This window comes from Barbatula barbatula, assembly GCF_947034865.1.
Source record: "Barbatula barbatula genome assembly, chromosome: 1".
Taxonomy (NCBI): domain Eukaryota; kingdom Metazoa; phylum Chordata; class Actinopteri; order Cypriniformes; family Nemacheilidae; genus Barbatula; species Barbatula barbatula.
This window is the reverse complement of record NC_136766.1, coordinates 9,024,566-9,049,676: the sequence shown is the minus strand read 5'-3', so window position 1 is coordinate 9,049,676 and position 25,111 is coordinate 9,024,566. Positions and strand designations below refer to the sequence as shown.

The 25,111-nt window shown below is 38.6% G+C and overlaps 3 protein-coding genes across 5 annotated transcripts; 1 reads left to right on the top strand and 2 right to left on the bottom strand.

Annotated features, from left to right (window-relative positions):
• Positions 1 to 690: 690 nt before the first annotated feature.
• Positions 691 to 1,928, bottom strand: smim20 (small integral membrane protein 20). Its single transcript, XM_079465543.1, has 3 exons — positions 1,789 to 1,928; positions 1,168 to 1,224; positions 691 to 1,019 (listed from the first exon to the last, which is right to left on the bottom strand). The coding sequence occupies exons 1-3, from the start codon at positions 1,895 to 1,897 to the stop codon at positions 979 to 981; spliced, it is 207 nt and encodes a 68-aa protein (XP_079321669.1). The 5' UTR covers positions 1,898 to 1,928; the 3' UTR covers positions 691 to 978.
• An 18-nt stretch (positions 1,929 to 1,946) lies between these two features.
• plaa (phospholipase A2-activating protein) lies at positions 1,947 to 8,599 on the top strand. The gene is made up of 14 exons (XM_079451677.1): positions 1,947 to 2,384; positions 2,751 to 2,944; positions 3,017 to 3,117; positions 3,434 to 3,554; positions 3,705 to 3,872; positions 4,421 to 4,556; positions 4,680 to 4,849; positions 4,937 to 5,088; positions 5,568 to 5,787; positions 6,049 to 6,114; positions 6,192 to 6,263; positions 6,573 to 6,680; positions 7,210 to 7,377; positions 7,521 to 8,599. Exons 1-14 carry the CDS (start codon positions 2,236 to 2,238, stop codon positions 8,090 to 8,092), a joined length of 2,397 nt encoding a protein of 798 aa, XP_079307803.1. The 5' UTR covers positions 1,947 to 2,235; the 3' UTR covers positions 8,093 to 8,599.
• A 599-nt stretch (positions 8,600 to 9,198) lies between these two features.
• On the bottom strand, positions 9,199 to 25,111 carry tdrd7b (tudor domain containing 7 b). 3 transcript variants are annotated; one of them, XM_079471675.1, is made up of 18 exons: positions 24,973 to 25,104; positions 23,319 to 23,525; positions 23,017 to 23,161; positions 22,425 to 22,484; positions 21,783 to 21,972; positions 20,121 to 20,203; positions 19,456 to 19,679; positions 18,073 to 18,644; positions 16,821 to 17,010; positions 16,600 to 16,711; positions 16,309 to 16,511; positions 16,084 to 16,218; positions 15,723 to 15,809; positions 14,829 to 14,963; positions 12,349 to 12,459; positions 11,005 to 11,495; positions 10,734 to 10,894; positions 9,199 to 10,336 (listed from the first exon to the last, which is right to left on the bottom strand). In XM_079471675.1, exons 2-18 carry the CDS (start codon positions 23,523 to 23,525, stop codon positions 10,116 to 10,118), a joined length of 3,327 nt encoding a protein of 1,108 aa, XP_079327801.1. In that variant the 5' UTR covers positions 24,973 to 25,104; the 3' UTR covers positions 9,199 to 10,115. The 3 variants fall into 3 exon arrangements, with proteins under 3 accessions (XP_079327801.1, XP_079327802.1, XP_079327803.1); XM_079471676.1 differs by lacking the exon at positions 22,425 to 22,484 and having other exon boundaries at positions 24,973 to 25,111; XM_079471677.1 differs by lacking the exons at positions 23,319 to 23,525; positions 24,973 to 25,104 and having other exon boundaries at positions 23,017 to 23,279.

Sequence of the window (25,111 nt, the reverse complement as noted above, 5' to 3'; positions counted from 1 at the left end):
CATTTCTGGGTGAAACATCACTTCCACTGTTGTATGAAGAAAATTATGCAAACTATGTTTTAATGTTTAAGCTTTTGCATGATATGTTTTAATAAAGACTATGTTCTTAACTGCATTTTGTTTAGTCGGTGTTGACCTCTCGCACACAAAGCACTTCAGTAAAAAATGGGCAGGGTTTGGGCTTCAATGCACAGGTGCTGGCCCAGTCCTATCGCCATGACAACCAGACTGGTTGGTTGGCACAGGGTTCTGGCTGAGGTGTGCTGCTCTCAGGTTACAGATTTCGTTTCGCAACTTTTGAGGGCCAAAGGCCTCTTCCAACTGTCAGAGCCACAAGGACACAGGAAATCCAATCAAGATCAAGTAAGCGCAACAAAGATATTACAAAAGCAGACCTGAGTTTACATGATGTTACAATAAAGTAAAAAGTAATTATACACAGAGGTCTCCAATGTACTTACAGGCCGACTAATAGCGGTGGTGTCAGATATATTTGAAACGTTTCGCACTTGTGTAAGCAACAGGAATGTAAACACAGACCGTGCCCAATTGTGTCATACTATGACCCTGTTACAGTTATTATGAATCTTTTCAACAATATTGTTACCACTGTCCACAGGGCCCACTGTTCTAAAAGATGATGTGCGCCATCTAGTGGACATGCTTCGTACAACAAATATAAACCGTAGGAACAGTTCAAAATGCATTTTTATTATCCATAAATACATAACATTTAATAAACACAAATATTTTAAGCGCTGACTGATTGAACAAGCATGAAGATTTTTGTTGTTGAACTCTACTCGCTTTAATCATTATTATACTTTTATTCAACGCACTCACTTAGTTTATGGTAGTTATTGTAATAGGGAGTTATTGTTTGCATGTCTCTTGTAAAACATTTCCCCTGCAGTGAATGACATGTGAGTCCTCACATTTTCCTTCATTCAGTTTCCATCTCTACATGTATTACTGGGATCATGATTTTGGCTTGAAGGGATCAGACCAGATCTTCACACCTAATCCCAATAAGACACATAAATGACAATTTTATATACTGTATATTTCATACATGTGCAGAAATAACGTCTGTCAAACAACAATGTAAATCAAATAAAATGCAGAATGATCATACAGAGACGCTTTAAGGAGAGTGACATGACTTACCGACAGGCTGCACGTCTGCTTGATTGATTCCTGTTCGATTCATCTTCTGGACCTGCTCTGTAGAAAAATGACAAATATTCAGAGCAAGCAAATGCAAGTAAAAGAAAAATGCTGAAATTAAACACGTTGTTTGGTGACTCTCAAAGCGGAACAGTGTGTCCAGGTTACATTTAATCTAAAATATTAAACATGATAATATATTCATATTATATTATATTCTAAAGTATAAAAGAAGAATTTAAGTTATAGTTATATTATATAATATAGTTTATAATTGTGTATACATTTTGTTTTTCTTTACAGCTATGTTACACATTAGATTCTTATAAAGATTCAATATTAACTGTTACAATTAATAAATAAATACAATTACTGCTTTACAATGACATTTAATCAACACAATAAAGGCTACAGTTCTATTATGTCTGTTTATCATACATTTATTTCATTTGATTTTGGCGTGAAATGTGACATGGGCATGTGCGTGTTCGTAACAGCCAGGGAATTGGCTTTAAATGCAATAAGTTAACTGGGAATATAGCACGTGATCATTAATTGTTCGCATAAGTTACACAAAAAAAGTAGTATTACTGATCAAGACTAATAAGGACAAATACTTACTGTAGTCTTCTGTGTGAGAGAGAGGATGGAAAAATATAGGATAAAACGCCACTGCGACGGCTGTAACGAAGCCTCCGAAAACGAGTGCTATTCTCTTATTACTGGACATGTTTGTTATATACTCACCTCATAAGAAGGACAGAAAGCAACTCCACTATGCATTTCCGGGGTGAAGTTCAAATAGTAAACACAAGTCCCTCGTCTAATATTAGTCTTCGTTAATTTTCTCCTTGCAAAATGAATTTTAACAATTCAAAAAAATAAATAAACAAATTATAAACACAATACAAAAATACAACAAAATATATACTGTAAAATGTCAACGCGGGATTGTATTATTTAACTTGGGGACTTTTATTTTGTCGTGTGTTTTCCCGTCATGCGTTATGCGTACTGTTGCTGTGTCAGTGTAGCGCTTGCTCTTTCATTCACTCTTCATCAATAATAATGGCCGGCAGTAATACATACAGACTGCGCTGCTCGCTCCCAGCGCATGAAATGGATGTGCGCGGTCTCGCCGCTACCGCATATCCCGACGGAGCGTTCGTGTCCGTGTCCAGAGACCGAACCGCCCGGGTCTGGGTACCAGACTCAAGGTACATCTCGCCAGCTTCCTCTAGACACCGCGGGTCTTCTAGTTACTTGTCTGAGTTAGTCGACTTTAGATTCCCTCGGTCGATAAGGCGATTGGTTAACGTACATCAAAGTCTGTGAATGTAACTGTATATGTTAGTTAAGGAAATCGAAACTCTTGACAGTTTTGTTTCCTGACAACGACCGATTTGTAAAGCACTCGGCTCAATTTAACTGTTAGCTCCATTCAGCAATCATGTATAAAATATAGGTTACGTTGTTAAATAAATCAACAACAACAATAATAACTTACTTATTCATAATTAGCTCAAATTATTATCAAGTAGATAAACGCTAATTCAGATTTTCCCGTGTTTTCTTTTCTGCAGTGGAAACAAGGGCTTTATGGAGATGCAGTGTTTGAATGGCCATGCCAACTTTGTGTCTTGCGTGTGTATCATCGCTCCCAATGAAACATATCCCAGAGGTCTCATTGCCACCGGAGGACACGACAACAACATCTGTGTGTTTTCATTAGACCGACCGGACCCTCTGTTTACGCTCAAGGGGCACAAAAACACAGGTACTGTCCACAACACTACATGGCAGAGGAAAATGTACATTTGTCATTTGTGCCGTTTCTTTGCGCCCACAGTTTGCACACTCTCCGCTGGCAAGTTTGGCACATTACTGAGCGGCTCGTGGGACACGACAGCCAAAGTCTGGCTCAGTGAAAAGTGCATGATGACCTTACAGGTAAACTGACACTGGTCAGGATTTCCATTTCTTTAATATTCACAAATTTTCTTCTGCGCTGGCCCTTTAAGAAGGAGATCATACATTTATGCATTTGGCAGACGCTTTATCCATCCAAAGCGACTTGCATTGCATTACCCTACACATTTGTATGTGCAATCCCTGGGATCGAACCCATGACTTTGGCATTGCTAGCGCCATATTCTACAACCGAGCCACAGGAAAGCCAATACATCCCCGTATAGTGTCTGCAGTCAGTGTGAGTATGCACTAAAGTGCTGACTGCTATTCTTTCTCTGTAATTGGTCTTCTTCAGGGACACACAGCAGCCGTATGGGCTGTGGTTATTTTGCCGGAGCAGGGCTTAATGCTTTCGGGATCAGCTGACAAGACGATCAAGTTGTGGAAAGCCGGACGCTGTGAAAACACGTACACTGGTACAGTGGGCCGTCTGACATCTCTAATGCTTTTTAAAAATATGTTCTTTATTAGGGATGGTTACAGATGTCCAGCAGGGGGAAGCATTCATAGTGATTATGTTCGCAATGTCTCTGGACTTTGTAAAACGTATCTCTTGTGTCCTGCAGGTCATGAGGATTGTGTGCGAGGTCTGGCGGTGATAAATGAGGTGGAGTTTTTATCCTGCAGCAATGATGCGAGCATTCGGCGGTGGATGGTGAATGGGGAATGTGTGCAGATTTATTACGGTCACACTAACTATATCTACAGCATTGCTGTCTTCCCTAATGGACAAGGTACTTGCCTTTATTTTTCTTACATGCTTCAAAGAATATTTGGGAAATCAAAGTATTTGCATGAGAAATCACATTTCTGTTGATGGGACATGATGTGTAACGTTATCAAGTATTTGGACACTTTCTGGTTGTCAAATTCTTTGAAACATACCAATAATAAGTGATAGTTATAGTTAAAAATCTCTTTCTTTCTTTCTTCCGCAGAACACCAAAGAAGATATTTTGGAAGAATATTATTAACCGAACAGAAACAAAATAAAACTGCACCCATTCACTTGATTCATTGATTTTACTATCCATAGAATAGAAGTGAAGGGGTGCCAGCTCTGTTCGGTTACCAACTTTCTTCAAAATATCTTCTTTTATGTTCTGCAGAAGAAAGAAACTCAAACTGGTTTGAAATGACAAGAAGATGAATAAATAATAACAGAATTTTCATTTGTGGGTCAACTATCCCTGTAGTTACTCTTTAAGACCATTTAGGTAGTTTGGCAATATAGACATTCATATTAAGATCTGATATTTGACTTTTCTTTCATTTATTCTAGACTTCATAAGCACAGGAGAGGACAGAACAGTCAGAGTCTGGAGGAAGGGGGAATGTTGTCAGACCATCCGCCTATCTGCTCAGTCTGTGTGGTGTTGCTGTCTTCTGCCCAATGGAGACATTGCGGTTGGAGCCAGGTGTGCATGTCTTTTCCATTGCATCTTATTGGTTAATCAAAGTTAACAACCACGGTTAGTTGACAATGTAAACACGTTGCTATTTATTAGAGATTTACGTGACCATTTCACATTTGTCTCCAGCGATGGGGTAATCCGCGTGTTTACTGAGAGCGAGGATCGTGTTGCAAGCCCTCAGGACCTGCAGGCTTTCGAAGATGAGCTCTCTAAAACCATCATTGACCCCAAGACCGGAGACTTGGGTGACATTAAGATAGAGGACCTACCTGGCAAAGAGCACCTGAATGAACCAGGTCAAAAAATTTGTGTGTTTGATTAGGGTTGGCACTGTTCATGGGAAATAAGAATTTTCTCACTGTATTATTACATTCTGTCTGTAGGGAATCGTGACGGGCAAACACGACTCGTAAAGGAGGGTACAAATGTTGAGGCGTATCAGTGGAGCATGAGCGATGAGCGCTGGGTGAAGATCGGAGATGTAGTGGGCGGGTCTTCTCAGCAGAGCTCAAAGCAAGTGATGTATGAGGGCAAGGTGAGACAAATAGTCTGGCAAGACCTCAGAAGAATTCATTCACCATTATATATCCACTGTTTTCTCTTGTAGCCACCCAAAAATGAAAACGAATCATTTATTCAACCTCTTGTCATTTCAAACCTGTATGACTTTCTTTCTTCCACAGAACACAAAAGAATACATTTGAAAGAATGTTGATAGCAGGCACCCATTCACTTTCATTGGTTTTGTGTCCATAGAAGTGAATGAGTGCTGGCGCTGTTCGGTGGCCAACTTTCTTTAAAATATCTTCTTATGTGTTCTGCTGAAGAAAGAAAGTCATACGGGTTTGAAATAATAAGATGGAGAGTAAATGATGACTTTTGGGTGGACTGTGACTATAATTCTATCATTTGACCCAGTTGACACCATTTCTAAGCAGTGACCCACAATGTAATGTTCAGCATTGAATTTGCTCATGTCGTGTAACAGCCCCAGTAATTCCCCTCTGTCTAAAGGAGTATGACTTCGTCTTCACCATCGATGTAAATGAAGGAGGACCAGCCTTGAAGCTGCCTTACAATTTGATGGAGGACCCCTGGCTGACCGCGCACAACTTTCTACAGAAAAATGACCTGAGTCCTATGTTCCTGGATCAGGTTGCTAACTTCATCATTGAAAATACTAAAGGCCACACTCTGGGACAAGCACCTTCAACTTCCGCAGACCCCTTCACAGGTGAATTACTCACATTTCATTTAAAAACACACAATGCATTTAAAAACATGTAGCTTAGACGTCGTAATACAATAATGGGTTGTTTCGGGGAATGGATGAACTGACCAAATGTCCACCTCGAAATGTCGGTGTGGATAAAAGAGTCTGCCAGGTGCACAAATGTAAATGCAATAAATATTTCCGCTGGGGTTACTGTCATTTTGTCCGTCAAACGTGGTGTGTTTTGTGATATGAATGGTACCGTATGTCTTCTGTTCTCAGGTGCGGGGCGGTACATCCCAGGTTCAGGAAGCGATAGCCAGGGATCTGGAGCAGATCCATTCACAGGTACGCTTCGCTTGCATGATATTACTTAAAAATTCAACCAAATTTTTGTAATCTTAATAAGACCTTTTTTTGTGCAGGAGCAGGCAGATATATACCTGGGGCAGGATCCACAGGCACAGCGCCTTCAGGAGCTGCTGATCCTTTTACTGGTAAAACATCATATAGTAATGTGCATATTCTGTCCTTCTGAAACCTTGTATTTCCATATTTCGTGATTTTTTTAAATCATTATTATTAGTTACCCTTTATGTTTAGCAAATATCTACCTATTAAAAAGTATTAGAAAGTGCTTGTAAACTTTAAAACCACAGTATTTACTGGTTAAAAAAGTACAGTGTTTTTCCCATTTCCTGAAAACAGCGCATTTGGACATAAATGCAAACTATATGCAAACTTTCAGCCCCCCTGACTGTTTGTATAGTTACTATATAGACTGTTATCTCTCTCAATTTTTTTAGGTGGTAGTGCCTATTCCTCTTCCTCCCTCCAGAAAGCAACAACAAACATTTACTTCCCCAGTACGGATGGCGTTATGTTTGAACAGGCTAATGCCACTCAGATTCTCAGTAAGTCACACTTTTACAGCATATAATGATTTAACGGGGTAGTTAATCCAAAAATTATCATTTTGTTACAAGTATGACTTTGTTTCTTCCATCGGTTTTCTTTTACCAACATCAATGGTTCTCAAACTTTGTTGTTGTAGGGCCCCTCTACACAGATTTTGTGTTTGCGGCCAACCATAAAATACTTATAATCTTAAACTTATAATTTTAATTAAACCAAAAACATTCAGTTCTACAATGCTGGAACATCAATTATTTTGGTTGGTGGTCTTATTTTTTTATAGCATTAAAGTCATTAAATGCCGGACCAACTTTCTTTCAAAGATCTTCCTTTGTGTTCTGCAAAGAAAGAAAGTAATATAGGTTAAACCCAAAAAAACAAAAAGGTTTAGCTTTCTAAGCTTCCGATTGGGTGGGTCTACCCTGACCCATCTGTAAAGAGGAACCTGCTTATTCAGTGAAGTTATTCTTATTGTGGATGATCTCTCATGTATTGCACTTTTGACACTTGCCCTAAAATCCTGTGTAGGTAAGCTTCAGGAGCTAAACAACACCGCTCCTCAAGATCACAAGCTGAGCGAGGCAGCACTAGACGGTCTAGAGAAGCTGTTGCTCGTAGTTACGGATCTGAAGAGGAAGGAACAGCCCACCGCAGAGCAGATCAATGTTCTCTGGAGAGCCAGCCACTGGCCAGAGGGTAATCTATCAGCAATCTTAACAGCTTCTGTACCCCAGATGTCATGATTTATTTCTGTTTAAATCAGGCTGTTTATTTCATTAAAGATGAATTCATTATTTAAGCAAATTAAGTGCACTCAACTTGTCATTTTCAATCCTCAGATATTGTGTTTCCTGTATTGGACATCCTGCGTTTGGCTGTACGCCATCCTGAGGTCAATGCGCAGCTCTGCGGTGGGACCGAGGGTGCCAGTCTTTGTAACCATCTCCTGGGTCTCATGTCACCCGAGGGCAGGCCTGCAAACCAAATGCTTGCACTGCGCACGCTGTGTAACTGTTTCTCGGGGTCTCACGGGCGCGCCCTCCTTTTGGGTCAACGTGACGCAGTCCTCTCCCGGGCCGGCGACCTTCGGGCTGTCTGCAACAAAAACATCCATGTTGCACTGGCTACCTTGGTGCTAAACTACGCCGGAAGGTTGTATGGTCAACCGGCTGAAATTGAAGCTAAGGCACAGTGCTTGTCAGTGGCCAGCACTATCTTAGAGGTAGTACTGGACAGAGAGGCTGTCTTCAGGCTGCTGGTGGCACTGGGGACCACAGTGGCTGGAGACAGCACCGCAAAGGACCTCGCACGATCTCTAGGTGTCAATTCTCAGATTTCGAAATACGCTAGCGTCTCTGATCCAGGTAAAGTGGGGGAGTGCTGTCGACTGGTGCTTGATGAACTCCAGTGATGTCTCAATGAAGGTCAAATAATCCATATGTAACCATTTTTTCCCATCTCCATACCTTCACGAGATCTGTCGGTCCTCTCTTAAACCACCTCCTCATTAGTTTGTATTTAAATTTTCACATTTGATGATGAACGGATATGAATGAATGCATGATGTGAATAAACACTGGTGATTAATCAAAATCTTTGATAAAGAAATGTGTGTTGTTGCTGTATAGTATGATACCAATGCTGAATGTTAACACACTAACGTCAACATAAAAAGGCATTCACAACCCATTTTACTTTGATAATGTGACAAATTTGGGGATTTTTCATAAGATTTTTAAGAATCAATTCGTATTATAGACTGGATCATAAAAAGTGGACTCTATTTGGTTGTTAAGTGGTGACGTAAGGAATATGACCTTCCATCTATAGTGGTGCGTGACGTCAGACTAAACAACCGAAAATGACAGGTGACACATTAAGTGATTACAAAGAACATATAATAAAAAGGCTCAATATCAGTTCTGTGCTTGTTTAGACAACCATAATATTTGGAGAGTTTACATGCATTATGGGACATATGGTGATGTCTATGTGAATCCATCAAACCACTTTCTGAGCACTGAGAACCACCTTCAAAGTTCTGACCAATCAGATAGTCCTAACAATAAGAAATTTGCACAGAAAACACAATTAAGGTGTGTTCGACTTATCGAAGGGCAGCAAGAACAGACTGGCAGATGACATCACCGCGCGAGAGTCTAGAGCCGACTGCTCCATATGCTTTTGAATCAGCAATATGATGTCATCTGCCTATCTGTTCTTGCAGTGCAGCATTAAGTCAAAACAAGCTTTTTGTCTTATAAGTCATTTCTTGATTTTGCCGTAAGACAAAATTAAAAACACCAATAGCCAGACCCATCTTCATGGTGGGATGTACTGGGCAGTCATTATTGGATTTTAGCATCCAGTCAGAAGAGTTTGATTAATTAACACTGTACAGGTAACACTGTCTCATAATCCATTCGATTATATCCTCGAAGTCAATTACATATACTGTATATATACAGTATATATATATATATATTCATATATAGAGAGAGTTTACAAATAGGCTCTACTACCAATAATGTTCTCCTTTTATTTCTAAAATATTTACATCTGTAGTGAAATCCTATGTGCCAACAACGCATCTCTTTCTAGTCTTAAAATGTAATCTACATTGTCATATTCAGTTCATACAACTCAGTCATGTACTACAGTATGCCATTGCTATGGAATTAGTGTAAACAACACATAGGATTGACACATTGTAAAAATACTCCTACTATACTATCAGTAAAGCAATAAAATGAAAAGAAAGAATTCTAAAACCAGAGGCCAAATACAGAAATCTAAAAGCTTGGACAGCTTCTAATTTGCTTACAGAGGACGTCTTATTCCTAACGCCTTTAGATCTTTAGTCTCCAAAAAGCTTGTCCATGTAAACAATATTTGAAATGACAAAGTTTCAGCCTGGCGCAAATTAAAGCACATTGTGCTTTGTCTTGTAAACTGGCAGCTTTTGGACATGCTACACCGTAAACATGAAGCATGCCATCATAACATACTTTTTCAAAATACAACACAGACAATCTAGTTGATTTGATTTCTTATAAATATTAAAGAACATGATAAACCATCAAAGTATGAAACAGTTGTTCTGTTCTTGAATAACTTAAAAGTCTCACACGTATAAAATCTTGTTTTCATTCACTACAGATCTTCACAGCATTTTTTCTGTTAATGCAAAGGCAAAACTCGCCAAGCGTCTAGAGAGCATTAAACACTGCTTTGCTTAAAACCCCTTTTAAAGGTGCTGCAAATGTCAATGATATATTTTAAACTCTACCATTCACATTTGCTTAGGCAGAATTGTGTTCAAGTCACATTTGGAAAAACAAAACCTAAATCTGCAGCATCCAAGGATGGCACTATATGTAGACAAACAAACATAAGAATCCTTCGGCACACTCTGTTATTAGTTTATCATGGTTTTATCCAGCATTGGTCAACGCATCAGTAAATTCAGCCATAATGTCGTGCAGCCAGATGTCTCTTTCCTCTTGTGAAGTGTCCACCAGGTAGACGACAACCTTACGGTCCCCCAGCTGCAATGCCTCCTGCTGCGATTCTATCTGGGCCACAAGAGGCTTCTTCTCAACATGATTCCTAAAGACAATGGAGGCCTCTTCAGACCAATTCCTGGACTTCACACCTGAAACAAATACCCCTTAAAGTCTTTAATGTGTCTAAATATTACATCAGAGGTTTCCAACAAAGTAAGAATGACATTGTACCTAGTACATATGACAATAAAGAACTTTAACTTCAACTAAGGAACTGTTTAGATACAATCGTTTGAGATTTACACTACTAATTAAACGTTTATATTTAAATTAAACATATATTATACACTTATAAGAAAACCCATATGTAATAAAATTAAACCATAACTGCTTTTAAGACAGCTTCAATTATAACATGTTTGTGTTAACTGTTAATATTACTCTGAGTATAAGAGAGATATATCGTCTTTGTTGTCACACCAGACATGTGCGGTTTATCTGTGAACTACCCAACTAAGAACATTTCAACAAATAAAAGACCCGTACCAGCCAGTTGAGCAGTGATGGCCTGAAAGGGTAGTTGGGAGAACTCATGAATTAGCGGTCTGAGCTGACAGCATCTCACCAGCTCAAATTTGCCATAGTCCAGCTGATACACTGACACCATACCATTGTTCAGATCTCCTTTCACCAGAGCACGGTACCAGCTGACAAATGACAGAGAAAAAAGGATCAAATGACATCCAGACACAGTTAGTGTAAATATTCCGACTCTTTTGGCCAGAAAAAGTGACCATAAAGTATGCACCAGACTTACTTGTTGTCCACCTTGGCAACGCAGATCTGATTCTTCTCCACTTTAAGTGGTTTCTCCTCTGTCTTATTATAATACAGAATCATCTCCCCCATCAAAACCACTAATTTGTACATATCCTGCCATGGTTGTAGCACAAAGTGACCAGGGTGGCACGCCACTGAAACAAACACATCTATGTTCTGCCCAACTTCTGGCAACACCAGCGCTGGAGGAAGAGAAAGATGTTCGGTCGGAGAGCCTGGAGGTGTGCTCTGGCTGACAGGTGGAGATCTCCTCCTGGGTGTGTGTAGAGTTTTATCTTCTGTCTGGGTAGAGACAGGGATTGTCAGGGAGTATTTTGAAGGTCCACGGCTGCTTAGGAAAACATCCTTCTGGTGATTCCACAGATCAGAGTCAGCCAGCTGTTGGTTTAAACTGAAGCTTGTGTCGTGGAAGTTCTTGTTAGTGAAGAGATAAACATGAGCAAGGCGTTTGTTATCCAGATTGGAGATCTAGAAAAAAGTTACCATTCGTTTAGTGTTTGTTCAGGATTTTTTCAGTTGCAATATCAATTGGTTTAGTTTACTTTTAGGGTCCTGATATACTACTATATAGGCAAACAGTTTTTTTACAGTAGTGGTTCATCAGTTCCTGTTTCATTATTATTTGGCATTTTACATATAACCGTGCTATATTTCCCACTTTTAAAAGGAGGTTTAACTCTGGATTATAAAACTTAGCTTAACGGCGATTGCAGAAGATGTACTGGCGGAACAAAATGTTATGTGATATTTTGATGTGATATCAGATTATCTTAAAGGTTCGGTCAATTCTGTTAACATTGCTTTATTAGGATGATCTTGCTTGTTCCACAAACACCATTCCTGTTCTGTGTATTTCTGTTTTTATTTTCTAATGTAAAGCTTTGGAACAACGCACATTGTGAAAAGCGCTATAAATAAAATGTAATTTAATTTAATTTCGGTTCAAAAACGTTAAAATGTAGAAAAATCCAAATCTATAAATAAATGTGAAAACAACTTTGCAAAAGCCATTCTTATCTACTTTTTTCTGACATGCGTGCCAGGTTATGCAGTGTAACTTTGAATGCCAATAATGGTGATTTGGACACAGCGTAAGGGATAGTTCTCCCAAAAATAAACATTATTTCCTCATTTAGTTTGACATATTTAAAAATAAAAAATGGCCGCCATGGACTTCCGCTGTATGGACACAATACCACCAAGACATTTCTCAAATGATCTTTCGTATACCACAGAGGAAAATCATAGAGGTTTCAACAGGTTTCTGACAGTCAATAAATAAAGAAAAAACTCTTTGGTGAAGTATTAACATGAAACTGACCCTGATAGTGCATTCACTGCAGTGGAGAACTGTGTCCCTCAGCCACTGTACAGCATCGGAAGTCCATGAGCCCACGCTCATAGACAGATCTGCCAGACAGCACTTCAAAGCCTGCAGACAGACAAAACATGCATGTTGCTTTACGTTTAGAGGAAATTACTGTACAGAAGCGGACACTCAGATACAACATGTAAGATATAGAAGACATATTTATAAGGAAATGCGCTACTCATGTCGCTGTTGCTTGCTGCGTGACGTAACAATAATTTCATATGTCAGAGATTCTGGGGGGTCCATGAAATATGGTCTAGTTTTGAATTACAGGCAGTGAAAATGTTCGATTTTGATTGAATGTGAGGTTAATGTAAATATAAGTGCATTAATCCCTCAACTAGCAATCTCAATGCTCCAAATAAACTATCTAAAATGTATCTAAAAATGTTATCTTTATTTCTACGTTTTCTGAATAGTGCACCTACCTAAATCTTTCCCAATTAAAGGGATGTGTGTCCATCGGAAGCAAAGCACTTGTGCATCTGACATTTAAGCTTTTTGTTTAAAAACATGCAGGTATGAGAATAAAACTGTGGGACTTGCTTGGTGTCAAAAGCATTAAGAGAGATAAAGTGTGGAGCCTGATTGTTGTTAAAAAAACACAATTTCATGCAAATATTAATAGATAAATTAATATGTATTAATATTAATAAAAACTGCTTGTAAACGGGAGTGAAGTGATTTGCTCACTGTGAAGTCAACAAACAACATGACACATTAAATCATTTTGGAAAATATATTTTTAAATCAGGCACAGGTGTTCACCATTAGATACTTTAAAAAAGTTAAAGAAGTCTAGGCCTGCACTGTTTCCCAACCCTGCTACCTTACAATACAGACCCTACTTCTAACTCTTGAGACAATGTGGTGAACTGAAGACCACTATTCTAGAATCAAGACTATATTTAAGAATCTAGAAGACTATATGTAAATATACTGAACTAGACCAGGTAGCCAACAGTTCTGACCAAAGTGTTGGAAAAAGGGAAAAAAAGAATTGAATGGTGAACACTGAATCAGGTGAAAAATCTAAATGAATGTTTATTCGCTTTGAAAATTTTATCCAAGTTAAAAAGATCTTTCATTTAGGTGTTGAGTGTTTCGTCATTAGATACTTTAAACAGGCTTCCAGCTCTTAGTGAGTAGGGGTGCACTGAAGACATTTACAGTACATTTTACATTAGCAGACGCTTTTATCAAAATGAGGTAAACAATGGAAGCAATTGGCACAACATAAGGAAAACAAGGTTAACGTTTTAAGAAATGTTTGAAAATTTGCACGTACACTTATACATTCTTACAAACATCCTATAATTTATCTTAAAGTCCCAGTGAAATTAAAAATGACAATTCTTATTTTCTTATGAAATATTGCAGCGTTTTTAAAGTACAGTAAATAGCTTATCAATGTGGGTAATTTTTTTTTTAAATGTATGTACCCTAATAATCTTCAGTTAAAAACTGAAAATGCACTTCCCCCTAAAATGATTATCCATCTCAAATACCGTAAATTAGACCGCTTGGCTGGAGCATCCTTTAACTCCTCCCTTTCAAATGTCAGTCTACTGACAGTTTCCAATCAATTCGCAGTGAAAAACACAAGCCAGGCCCACTTATTTTCTCCCTTGAAATTCCTTTTCACTTGGAAATGTGTCAGAACACGGAAGTAAAAACGATCGCAACTTCCGATTCACGGGGACTTTAAGAACAAACTTATATTTTGTCTCAATAACAGTTTGGTGAATCCGGCCCCTGGCTGCATAAAGACTGATTCTATAATTTTATACCAGTGCTGGAAACAGAAAAAGTTGTTGTTTCGGTAAGTTGCAGTCTTCAAAACTAAGGTTGTCCAGACGTCTTGTTTTAAATCTATACCATCAAAAAAGTAAGGGCACTGTATTCACATAGGCAACGCCACAGCAACCAATTCAAGTTAATACAAATTATACATTTTTGCGATATCATAAACTACAAAAATCTACTAAATTTAGGCTACTCTGTTAACATTGCTTGTAGTTAGGTAATATTGACATTACCTTCATGTCGTACACTTTGGGAGAGAAGTAGCATCGACACAAAAAACACATTTGATTAACAGTCGCTTAGGACGTTTCCTATCACGTCATTACATTGAGAACAACATAAAGATGGTGATCTCTAGAGGCTGTGTGAACGTATTCATGTTGAAAAACAGCACAACATTCTGGTCTGAATGAGGTCGATTTAAATTAATCTAAATTGTGTGCAGTGGACTTACAATAAATAATAAGTAGGAAGATTCCAAAAAGTTAAAGAACCCCTGTAATAAATCATCTCAAAATAACAGGCATAATAGGGGTAAAGAATAGTGACGGACTAACTTTTTGTCTGACTAATTACAGCTTCCTTCATTGACATATCTGGATTGTAATGAGCTGTTTTCTGACCTGGGGCGGGATGGAGATGAGGTCACGCAGCAGAGGAGGAGGGATCTCTCTCAACTCAATGACTTCAACCGATGCCTGGACACCCACATCCACAAACAGGATGTCCAGCACTCGGCTACCATGCAGGTTTGTTATCTATCAAAAAAAGAACAAACTGTATTTAAATGTAGTTATTTTTTAATGAATGCTGGCATTGTCGTATGAGCTTTAAACCTGTCTAAAACGCATAATTGCAAGATGGAAGGCTTACTGTAGAAAACAGCCTTTTAAGTGGTGTTAGTAGTTATGAAGCAACGCTTACATTTCAGTTTTACAGGCCATTTTATTATAACCCGTGTTACCTGTTTTTCTTCTTCATTACTTTTTCGTTTATATACTCACCTTGTTCAAAACAATTTTTCTTGCCGCTTTAACCAATACAGTTTTCACCATAATAAAGTCACACATAAACCCACTCCAACGCGATGTGAATACAGCATCATGAGCCAAGCCAGTTCATGAAATATGCAGGGCAGTCAGGTTATGGTTTTAATTCAATTCAATTTTATTTATATAGCGCTTTTCACAATTTCCATTGTTCCAAAGCAGCTTTACAAAACTAAAACCCCCCCAAGAAAGGGTAAAACACAGAACATGAATAGTGTTCTGTTGGTTTTAGCTACCAACATTACCGTATTACATTCTGCTCCATGTAAATTGGACAGTTTAACCTATCTATCTACATTCAACAAAACATGTCTGCAGATTTCTCCTTACAACAAAAGGTTTTCAAATTAGTCAGAAGTTTCAAGGCAAATACTGCTCCCAGTTACACGGAATGGAGATCCTGTTTCAGATCCTGTTTATCAAATAACTTTTCTTTTACTCACTCGGCTGTTGACAAAACACACTCACCTCCACCCGAGACCATTTGCCTTTATAACGAGCCAGACAGCTTTTGCCACAAAATGGTCGAGCACCAACCAGCAACTCTGTTGTCGCCTTTTAAAAGAAAAAATATATGAGCTTTTCTTGTCTGCCCTCCAATGGACATCACACTTTTCACACTAAAGTAAACATTAAGTAATAAACACCTTTAATACATGCTATTGCTATTTTAGGCAACTGTATTACACAATCTGTGCAAGCAGGTCTCTGTTTACTAGGGATTATGTCTTGCACTTGACACCCGCTAATCTGATCCCAATCTGTCCATTTCAACCTCCTCACTTCTTCTACAGGAAGAAAAGATTCTCTATGATGCAACATGTGGTACCTGGGAATGAAAATAGTTTTCGGTTTTCTCTAGAATATCGTTGAGTTTAGCCAGACCTCTGGAAGGCACCTGGCAGTAGATCGTCCCATCTGAGCAAACACTGGTCACATTCACATTCATATAAGCGTTGTTGACCTACAACACAAACAAAACAAAAAAATCACCAACGACTCCTACATCGCAAAAAGATCTTATCGTAACATCCATCGCTTCAACTATGTTTACCTTTAGCGGAATCTCTAATGATTTGTCTTGCAGAGCTTTCAAACAAGCAGCATTGATGTTGATATCATCATCCTGTGATGTGTCATACAGGACCACTAAAGGCACTTCCTCCCGCTCTAAGATCTCAGCCAACAGAATCTTGCCACAGGCCACGGACTCAAACCTCTTCAGCACTGCCGGCTCCCGGCTAAAAGACCCCAGGCCTAAATACAGCAACAACATGTTAAGTGTAAATACAAAACGATTTGGATATTTCTGGTGAAAGTATTCATAATTAAATGGAAAACTCACCCGCTAGTTTACATTTGGTGGCTTGGAAAGGCAATCGCAAAAATTTCTCATGTAAATCGAGTAGTTTGCTCCTGCTGATGACTTCAGAAAAGCCATGATCCACATAGTAAACCTGTTACAACATCATATACAAAATCTGTAATAATTAATACCAAACGGACTACTAAACGTTCATAGATCGAAACAGAAACCTTATAATCCACTGTGACCTCATAACGTACCTTGACTTTGTCGGGCATGACCTCACACACTTGTGCACGAAGGATCTCGTCCTCTTCTTCAACACATACAGCGGTCAGCTGACCTGGGGAGGGTGAGGTCAGAACTATTTTGGTGTTGTCCTGCCTATAGTACTCTCTCATTTCATCTTCCAACTTCTCCTGGGCCTTGGAATAATCGTCACCTATATATCTGCAAATAAACACACATTTCATCAAGGCTCAATAGTGGAATAGCACAACGGTAACCAGCTTGGCCAAAATTTCCCCTTTGATTTGAAATTTTATTTTAATTCAACACTTTCAAGAGCAAAAAAAGTATTCGCCAACATTATACTGATGATGCAATATGAGCCCTTCAAAGTAATTTACTTTTAGTGAAAACATATATAGTATTTTATTTTGAACCAATATTAAAAACCCTCAAAACCAGTCTCAAAATGCAACGGTGTTTCATGCAATCTGACTTATTTACGAAGTTAAATGTGCTGTCTTCTCATGCTTAACATGGTCAACTTGTCCAAAAACTAGTCTTTTCTTTCCTCGATAGACTCTGCGTGAGTCTTTTTCCAACATGAAAATCCGTTTCGTATCAACTTTTCTTAGTCCCTTATTGGTCCCTTAGACCCGTTTACCCTCAAGATTGGCTCTGTCCATCAAGATTGGCTGCGCTGTGGGTCTGAATTCAACAATTACACTAAAAGAAATTACAATCAATACAATCACCTAACAATCTCTGAGCCCATGGTAGGGTTGTCTTTTAAAGTGAATCAGCAGTAAAATTATCAAATGTAATTTTAAATATAAATCTTTATGGAAAAAAGTTTCTTCATTATGATAAAATTAATTTTAGAGCCCCACTGTCTAAAAAACAATAGAAATCCTATAGAAACCATCACAGAAATTCTAATGGCTTCCACTAAAATACCATTATGAACGATTAGCTTTTCCATTGAAACCAATACAAAAATCATATTTGTAGTATGTTTTGTCCTTTATTCCATTAGGGTTAATCTGCCAGATAACACCCAGCCAATAGAATCCATCACACACCAGTCGATACCATTATAGTTTCAATTAAAACTAATAAAAAAACATTATAACTATTAAATCCATTTCATTTTCTATAGTGTTTTTTGCAGCAGGGTGTCCAGGAATGTCAAATGGTTAATCATATAAGTCACCTATTTTTTTCTTCTATATTAAGACAATATGTTTAGCCTGATCCTTCATGAAATGTGATTTTAAGTCATACCTCAGAATGACATTATTAGTGTCAACTGCCTCCACCACCAGAACAGATGGATATTCCTCTTTAGGGATAATAAGAGGAGGCACCGTCTGAATGCTTAAACGCCGCTCTGCTGTCTCTGTCGTCTGCGAGTCAACCGATCCTGATTGGTTACGGTTTTCATCCTCCACCACTTTAGGATACAGAATCGCTCTTTTGGGGTTGTCCGGTACGGGGTAGTCGATCGTCCATATATCGGCAAGCAGATTGAGGTTGTCCAGCACACACTCTGGAAGCTTGGATTTATACGTGTCCTGGTAGAGTTTCGGCAGAGCGTGGGCCCAAAGACCACTGCTGTATTTTAAGAGAAGTTCTCCAAGTCTCTGTTTGAGGTCTGGAGGTAGACCTTCAGATGTCGTAGAAGACTTTGGCTGGGATGTGGGAGAAGGTTTTTGAGTCTGAGGTTTTTTCTGATGGGATGGTGATGTGACTTGTGTGAGGGTTGTAGCAGCACTGGGTGGGGTGGGACTCTGGCTAATTCCTTTAGAAGGGTACAGCAGCAACTCTTGCGGTTTGCTGCTACAGGGTTTTTCAACCTTTGAAGCAAAGAAAACATTGGATACAAATCAAAATAAGTTAGAAATATTGAAGAAGATAAATAGAAATTTTATATTTAAAAAAAAAAAAAGAAGAATGATGGAGTCAATTTTGGTGTAAATTAGGTGATTTGCACGATACTGTAACCAATGAACATATATATAATTCATATCACTGTAATGCAAAAAAAAAACTATTTCACATAGTAATTGATTTCAATTAATTTTATAATACTAATATTTTTACATCGGAAAGTATGCTAATTCAAAGTTTTTTTTTTACTTTAGTTGTAACATATACATTTTAATGTATTACAATGTAATGTAATCTAATGAGAATAGCTTTTCAAAATATTGTGAATTACACAAATTTACATTATTCAAATATAATAGTATTATTATAAGAATTATGAATGTAAATTAATATGTGATGCTGGACTAGAAACCATTTGAATAAGAATGAAATTTGGTTTTAATTCTTTAGTTGTAATATCAAAAACGTTAAGTGTATTTCAGCAATTATCATGTAATTCATTAAAAATTTTATATTATAAAAACTGTCACTTCATATATGAGTCTGCATTGGAAAGTATCCCAATGCAAATTTTGTTTTGCTCTTTAATTGTAATATATATTTTTTTGAATTATGTTTTAGTAATTATAATCTACTCAAATACAATTTTTTGAATAATTTGATTACAAAAGTAAATGCTATCAATTACCACGTGATTATACAATGGCTCAATATGCCATGTACACATATTGCCTATTAGTGTCCCATAATATAAAAACCACAGTACAAAAATCTTACAGTACAAATGTGAGTCCAGTGTTCCAGATCCCTCAGGGCTTTAATGGGTAGATCTTGTTTATAAAGCTCTCGGTATAGCTGTGGCAGCTTGGATACCCAAAGGCCTTTGCAGTGCTTGTTAAGAACCTCTTTAAGACGGGACTGTACCAGTTTGAGATTGTAAGGTGCAGAAAGAGGCAGGTTGGATTTTGCTGGAGTTGTGCTTTCAATCAGGTTAGAAGGGGCTGAAAATACAAAAGAAACATTGCTGCTTAATACTCATTCTGCATAGATACAATGTACAAGTCACAAGTGGACGTTTGTTTTCTTTTGTTTTTTTTGAAAAGCTAAGTCTGGCAGAAACAGTTCAAATGCTGAACGAATTTTCAATGTGACCCATTTAATAAAGACTCTGTAAAGAACAACGTGATGCCTGCACATATTACAGCTCATAGCAACAGAATTGAGGGTATGTCAGGCTGAGAGATCCTTCTGTGTAACAGCAGGAGCTTTCAGTCCACTTGAGGCAGACGATGACTGTTCTCCTTTCATCATTGAATGAACACCCTATCCTTGGAATGTTTCCTTGGAGAGGAGGTTAAGTTGCTATGGACTCCAGGATAGCAGTAACCTCTACAGAATGGTTAGCGCGTCTGCATATTTAACTCATTTCCAACTTTGCTCACCATTGCTCTGCTGTGGGTTTCTGGAGAGGTGGGCATAAACTTCTTTCTGGAATCTGGAGGGATGGGTCATCCTTTTGTCTAATCTAGAAAATATAAAAAAAGGATTAGACATCCTTTCTAGACTGTCCAATGCAAAAACAGTGCACCTCTGTCTGTTCGCGACCCCGTTATGTATTACTGGACATCGCCAGAAAGGATAAAGCATCAGTACTGCTTGTCACGCGTCTTACTACGTAGTTGGTGAGAGTGGTGTTGTTTTTACACTCTACATGTTTTTTTCCAAGAAGAAGGACCCACTCACATTTGCCATTGGGTAGACACGCGAAAGACGCAAAATGTAAACGGCCCCTAAGTGATTCGTACACGGCATGGTGATAAAACATTGGGCGCTTTACAGAAAACATTCGGGCACATGCTGTCTTGCTGGGGGGTCTCTAGGCACAAAGCTTCCAGAGATCAGTTTATTAACACCCATCAAAAATAAACAGTGCAGTGGACGAGTCATGCTCAACAGAGCCGGCAGAATAAAACAGACGGTCTTTAAAAGAGCCGGGGGACGAAAATGTAATGACAAATAGGGCAATGTTCAGCCTGATCTCTCGGAAAATCATAACTATTTACGAGGTGGCTATTTTACATGAATTTACACAAAGTGAGCTGCACAAAAACATGACTAGAATGTAAAGAAAAAAGCAGGAACGAATAATCTTAAAGGAACAGTTCATTAAAAAATAAAATGTCTTTGTCCTGATAAACAAAGAGAAAGATATTTGGAAGAATGCTTGTAGCCAAACAGATCTTGGCCACCATTGACTACCATAGTAAGAATCATTACAAAGGTAGTCCATAGTGCCCCAGAACGGTTTGCTTTCCTAAATTCTTCAAAATATCTTCGTTATGTTTCCTACTATGGTAGACCACCTTACAACAGTTTTAATTTTGAGACTGGTTTAGACTAGTTTATGCTGGTCAAGCTGGACGAGCAGGAACACCATATACACTGGGGAGCAGCTATGCTTATGATAAACACATACCTCCACCTGTACATCTTATATTTTCTGTGTAATGAGATTAAACAAGGGTGTCCAGGTCATATTGTACATGATTGTAGGTGTCAGATGACCGACACCTCCTCATACACTAGAGCGAAGAGAAAGTGCTGATTCACTGTGGATTGATTTAGAATGGCTAATCTGTGAGAGAATGGAAGGGGATTAAAAACTCCAGCACACCCGCAACCCTCCACACCCTCATAGCCTTTGTGTGTGCAACAGTAAGCGATACAGAACAATATTCTAAAGAGTGAGGTCACTTGTTTGCTCTCAATAGTATTTGGCTGGAATGAATTAACACACACACACACACACAGACAGCACCCTGTATTTCAATGCTGAATAAGCAATAGGATCAGACAACACTGCTTTCTGTTATTGCTAATAAAGGTAAGTAGATGTCAACAGCTAGAGCCCAACCGGTTGCAAAACCAAAAATAAGAATATGAATCTGTTTAAATAACACACTCACTTACTACACAAACTAAAACTTGATTTGCATTCAGGCACTTGATCTAGAAAGTCTCAGCTGTTTATAAACATCCTTTTATTTAAGTTCTATTTTCCTTTACCGTGTCTGCAATGCACACACATGCTGTGATTCTTTTACCTTTCTGAGGGAATTGAGGGTTGTCTTGTGGGTGTATGTGGAGGTGTACTGTGAGGTCTGCCGCCTCTCCCATCCAGCTGCCAGTCCTTCATATTTCCAATACGAGATTCTCCATGACCCCCTCCACGACCTCCACCTCGCCCCAAACGTCCACGATACTCAGGCTGTCTCAAGGACGTCCTTGGTTTGACTATGAAGGACATGAGACGATATCAAGACACATTAAAAAGTCTACAGATATGTAAGAATGGACGCCAGGCTTGAGTAAACGTGCATGAAAAGAATTCTAATCCCTAAAGACAGTGCTAATAAAGCATGTATATTACGTCAAGACTCCCACTTGCGACAAGAACCCATTTGTGAGCATTCACGAGATTTATTTTTGTTGGCTTGGCCACTTTGTTATTCAGCGTATTATCAAGAACCGTCAGGTTTCTGAACTTTCACTGTCCAGCTTTACCACTAGCAATGTGAATGTGCAACACACGACCACGCATTTTTCATCTGACATATAAACTGCAACAACAAATTCACAATGACATCATACCGTTCACCCAGACAGTAACTTAAAAGCCATTTTATCTCATGCATTAAACACAACATGATATCTCCCAGCCAAACAACAAGACAATGACATCATACCTTCCAAGCCGGCAGTAAACGCAGCTGGCGGCTTCCTCCAAGCACGAGTCCAGCGTGGAGCTGAGTCAGAAATATAATACCTATATCACTGCCTATTGCCCTCCTGAGATAAGCATTCCAAAGGATAATAATTTCTACAGATCGGATGATGAGATAAGGAAGCAAAGCATCGGCAGTGGTCGAGTCACGCAGGCTATGCTCTACCTCTCCAAAACACTGCAGTCTCCATACCTCCCTCTCTCTCTCTTCTTATTAGCGCTGCCTGTCTTTCTCTCTCCTAGTGTAGGTCAATACAGATGCCTGCTTTCTGCTGTATCATGGCAAGGAAAGTTCGAACTGAGATGCTGATCTAGAGTCAGCATGAGTCTTTAAAACACTGGAGCTGGAAGTGAGTGTGCGATTCCTAGAACAGCCGTAAGTTACCTTTGCCAAAGTGTGAATGACCTAATCCAGAGCTTTATTCTTAGTACCACCAGAACCTTCCTCGCAAAGAACACTACAGCACAACCTATATCATTCTATTGTTATGTTGATATTAATTTCGCAAAGTTTTGCAACCACGGCCTCAATTGACTAACATGATGAGTCTTACCATTCAGCGCCAGAGGAGCTGCGGGTTTCACTCTCATTTGACAGTTCACCACATGAGGTCGGCCAGGCGTCTTTGCGGAGTGCTGACGGGCCGCAAGCTTGGTAATGTGGTCCATATCGTTCCCTGCAGTAGCGTGACATACCACCTAAAGTGAGTATTTTATGAGTTTTTATATTGTTTATACACAAACATATGCAGTATTTGTTGATATACAAATGTTGTCCTTGTAAAGCACCTTGAGAAGCTACTTGCAAAGGTGCATTATTATAATTATTAATAATAAATAAATGAAGCAATCTTACCACTCCAGACTGCTCTTTGTCTAGTCTCACGACCGAGGACAAGCTCTGTAGGAGGGCATCCAATGTGGCATACCCCAACTGTTTATGGGGGATGAGCTCACCTGTCAGGTCTTTATACTCTACCTGCAGACGGGACAGTGAAATGCCACTCTTGCTGGACAAGAGCACTGACCGTAGCATCTTCTTCACCAGTTCTTCATCGGCCATCTTAAAAATGACACAAAAATATGATAAAACAATTGGGCATTGTTAGCTAATGCAATAACAACTATATTTAAGCGTGGCTTAAGTTTGCAAATACTTTTTGGAGCCACTATTTTATCACTACTATACACAACAAACATTTTAGGAATAAAAACATAGACCCGAGTTGCTTAACTATAAGCCCGATAGTGTAACAATACAATGTTCCAACTGTCTGCAGGTCATTGTTTTAAGATATGCAACAAGTGATCGATTTATGGGCTACAGCATCAAGGCGTAAATTGATTTTGAGTATCTTAAAGAAAGCAGTATTGCATTCAATGCATAAATAACAACTGGAGAACAACGTCCAAACATCATGCATCCATATTCGGCAACTGACTTACAGTAAAGAGCAGTTAGAGTAGAGCATCTAGATTGATTAGTAAATTGCAAGATTTGTTCATCCACATCACCAACAGACATATAATAGTAATTTCATCATGGGTCGTGCGATTCTGGCATGGGTATGGTGGTATAGTTGACTATTGCTTGGCAGTAATGCATACTGGACTAGTAAAAAGTGCACTAATAAACGCATGCATTCGTTCTAATGAGACAAGAAAAAAATGAATCCGATGAGGTAGATATAAAAATCAAAGTAGAAATTAAATGTCAAGCACAAAGTGACATACTATAGTTCAACTAAAATGCCTTTAAATTATAAATTAAGTACATATAATATAGTATATATATATAAATATATATAAAAAAATACAATTTATTTTGTTGTTATTGTAAACATTTATTTGCCACATATAAAAACAAAATATGCAAAACACATAAAGTAATATAAAATATGGGACAACTTGAAAGTTGTTACCAGTCGCAACAAACTAAAGTATTATGCATTAATATGTTTAAAAAAGTATAAAATAATGTTATTTGTTCATCTGCACCCCTGAAAACATTTATCACGTTAAAACAAAAGCGAAAGTGATCACAATTTCCAGGACATGTGTAGCCTGACGTTGCGTTGTCGGAAGCCGATACAGACACACCCTTTCTATTGGACAAAATAAAAACCTAAATCATTATAGGCTGCGTTTTTATCGTTACGTGGCTTAAAATAAAAATGCGTGAAGCGTATATAACTCGTGTATATAAAACATTTAAACGCCCAAGCTTTGAAGTAACTTATATGTACAGTAAATGACTCGGACCAGCCAACAGCTTGACGCGAGTGTCGTCTGCTCCCTTGGGAGATGAACTTAAATATTAAATATATATACGGACACGATTAAACGTGTTGATGAAAGCGTTTCATTTAACTGAATGTTGATTTTGCTGTTCTTGTGTATGAGTCGCACTTGTCCATACTTACTGTAAGTACAGTTGCTGTAAAACAGACGCTTATCTATTCTACCAGAACTACCGAAATATAAGATGGAAGTCTCACAGAAAGGCTTACCGCTCAGTGGATGTGGGTCTGCTAGCACGGTTTGGATGACAGCAACTGGTTCCGCACACTTGTCGCGCAGTCCGTCTCGGTTTATCCGCCCGTGTCTCTGTCCCGTCACTCCGATGTTAATTTCTCGCACCATCCCAAC

What these genes read in the sequence shown, in the direction of transcription:
- smim20 (XM_079465543.1), bottom strand. Translation starts at nt 1,897, where the DNA reads ATGTCCAGTAATAAGAGAATAGCACTCGTTTTCGGAGGCTTCGTTACA. An exon ending in CTCTCACACAGAAGACTACA is followed by an intron (nt 1,225 to 1,788) that starts GTAAGTATTTGT and finishes ATTTTTCTACAG; the next exon opens with AGCAGGTCCAGAAGATGAAT. An exon ending in AGCAGACGTGCAGCCTGTCG is followed by an intron (nt 1,020 to 1,167) that starts GTAAGTCATGTC and finishes TATTGGGATTAG; the next exon opens with GTGTGAAGATCTGGTCTGAT.
- plaa (XM_079451677.1), top strand. Translation starts at nt 2,236, where the DNA reads ATGGCCGGCAGTAATACATACAGACTGCGCTGCTCGCTCCCAGCGCAT. An exon ending in TGTCTTCCCTAATGGACAAG is followed by an intron (nt 3,873 to 4,420) that starts GTACTTGCCTTT and finishes CATTTATTCTAG; the next exon opens with ACTTCATAAGCACAGGAGAG. An exon ending in TTCCGCAGACCCCTTCACAG is followed by an intron (nt 5,788 to 6,048) that starts GTGAATTACTCA and finishes TTCTGTTCTCAG; the next exon opens with GTGCGGGGCGGTACATCCCA.
- tdrd7b (XM_079471675.1), bottom strand. Translation starts at nt 23,525, where the DNA reads ATGGCCGATGAAGAACTGGTGAAGAAGATGCTACGGTCAGTGCTCTTG. An exon ending in TCATCTCCATCCCGCCCCAG is followed by an intron (nt 12,460 to 14,828) that starts GTCAGAAAACAG and finishes GTCTGTCTGCAG; the next exon opens with GCTTTGAAGTGCTGTCTGGC. An exon ending in GCAGTGAATGCACTATCAGG is followed by an intron (nt 11,496 to 12,348) that starts GTCAGTTTCATG and finishes ACTTTTTTCTAG; the next exon opens with ATCTCCAATCTGGATAACAA.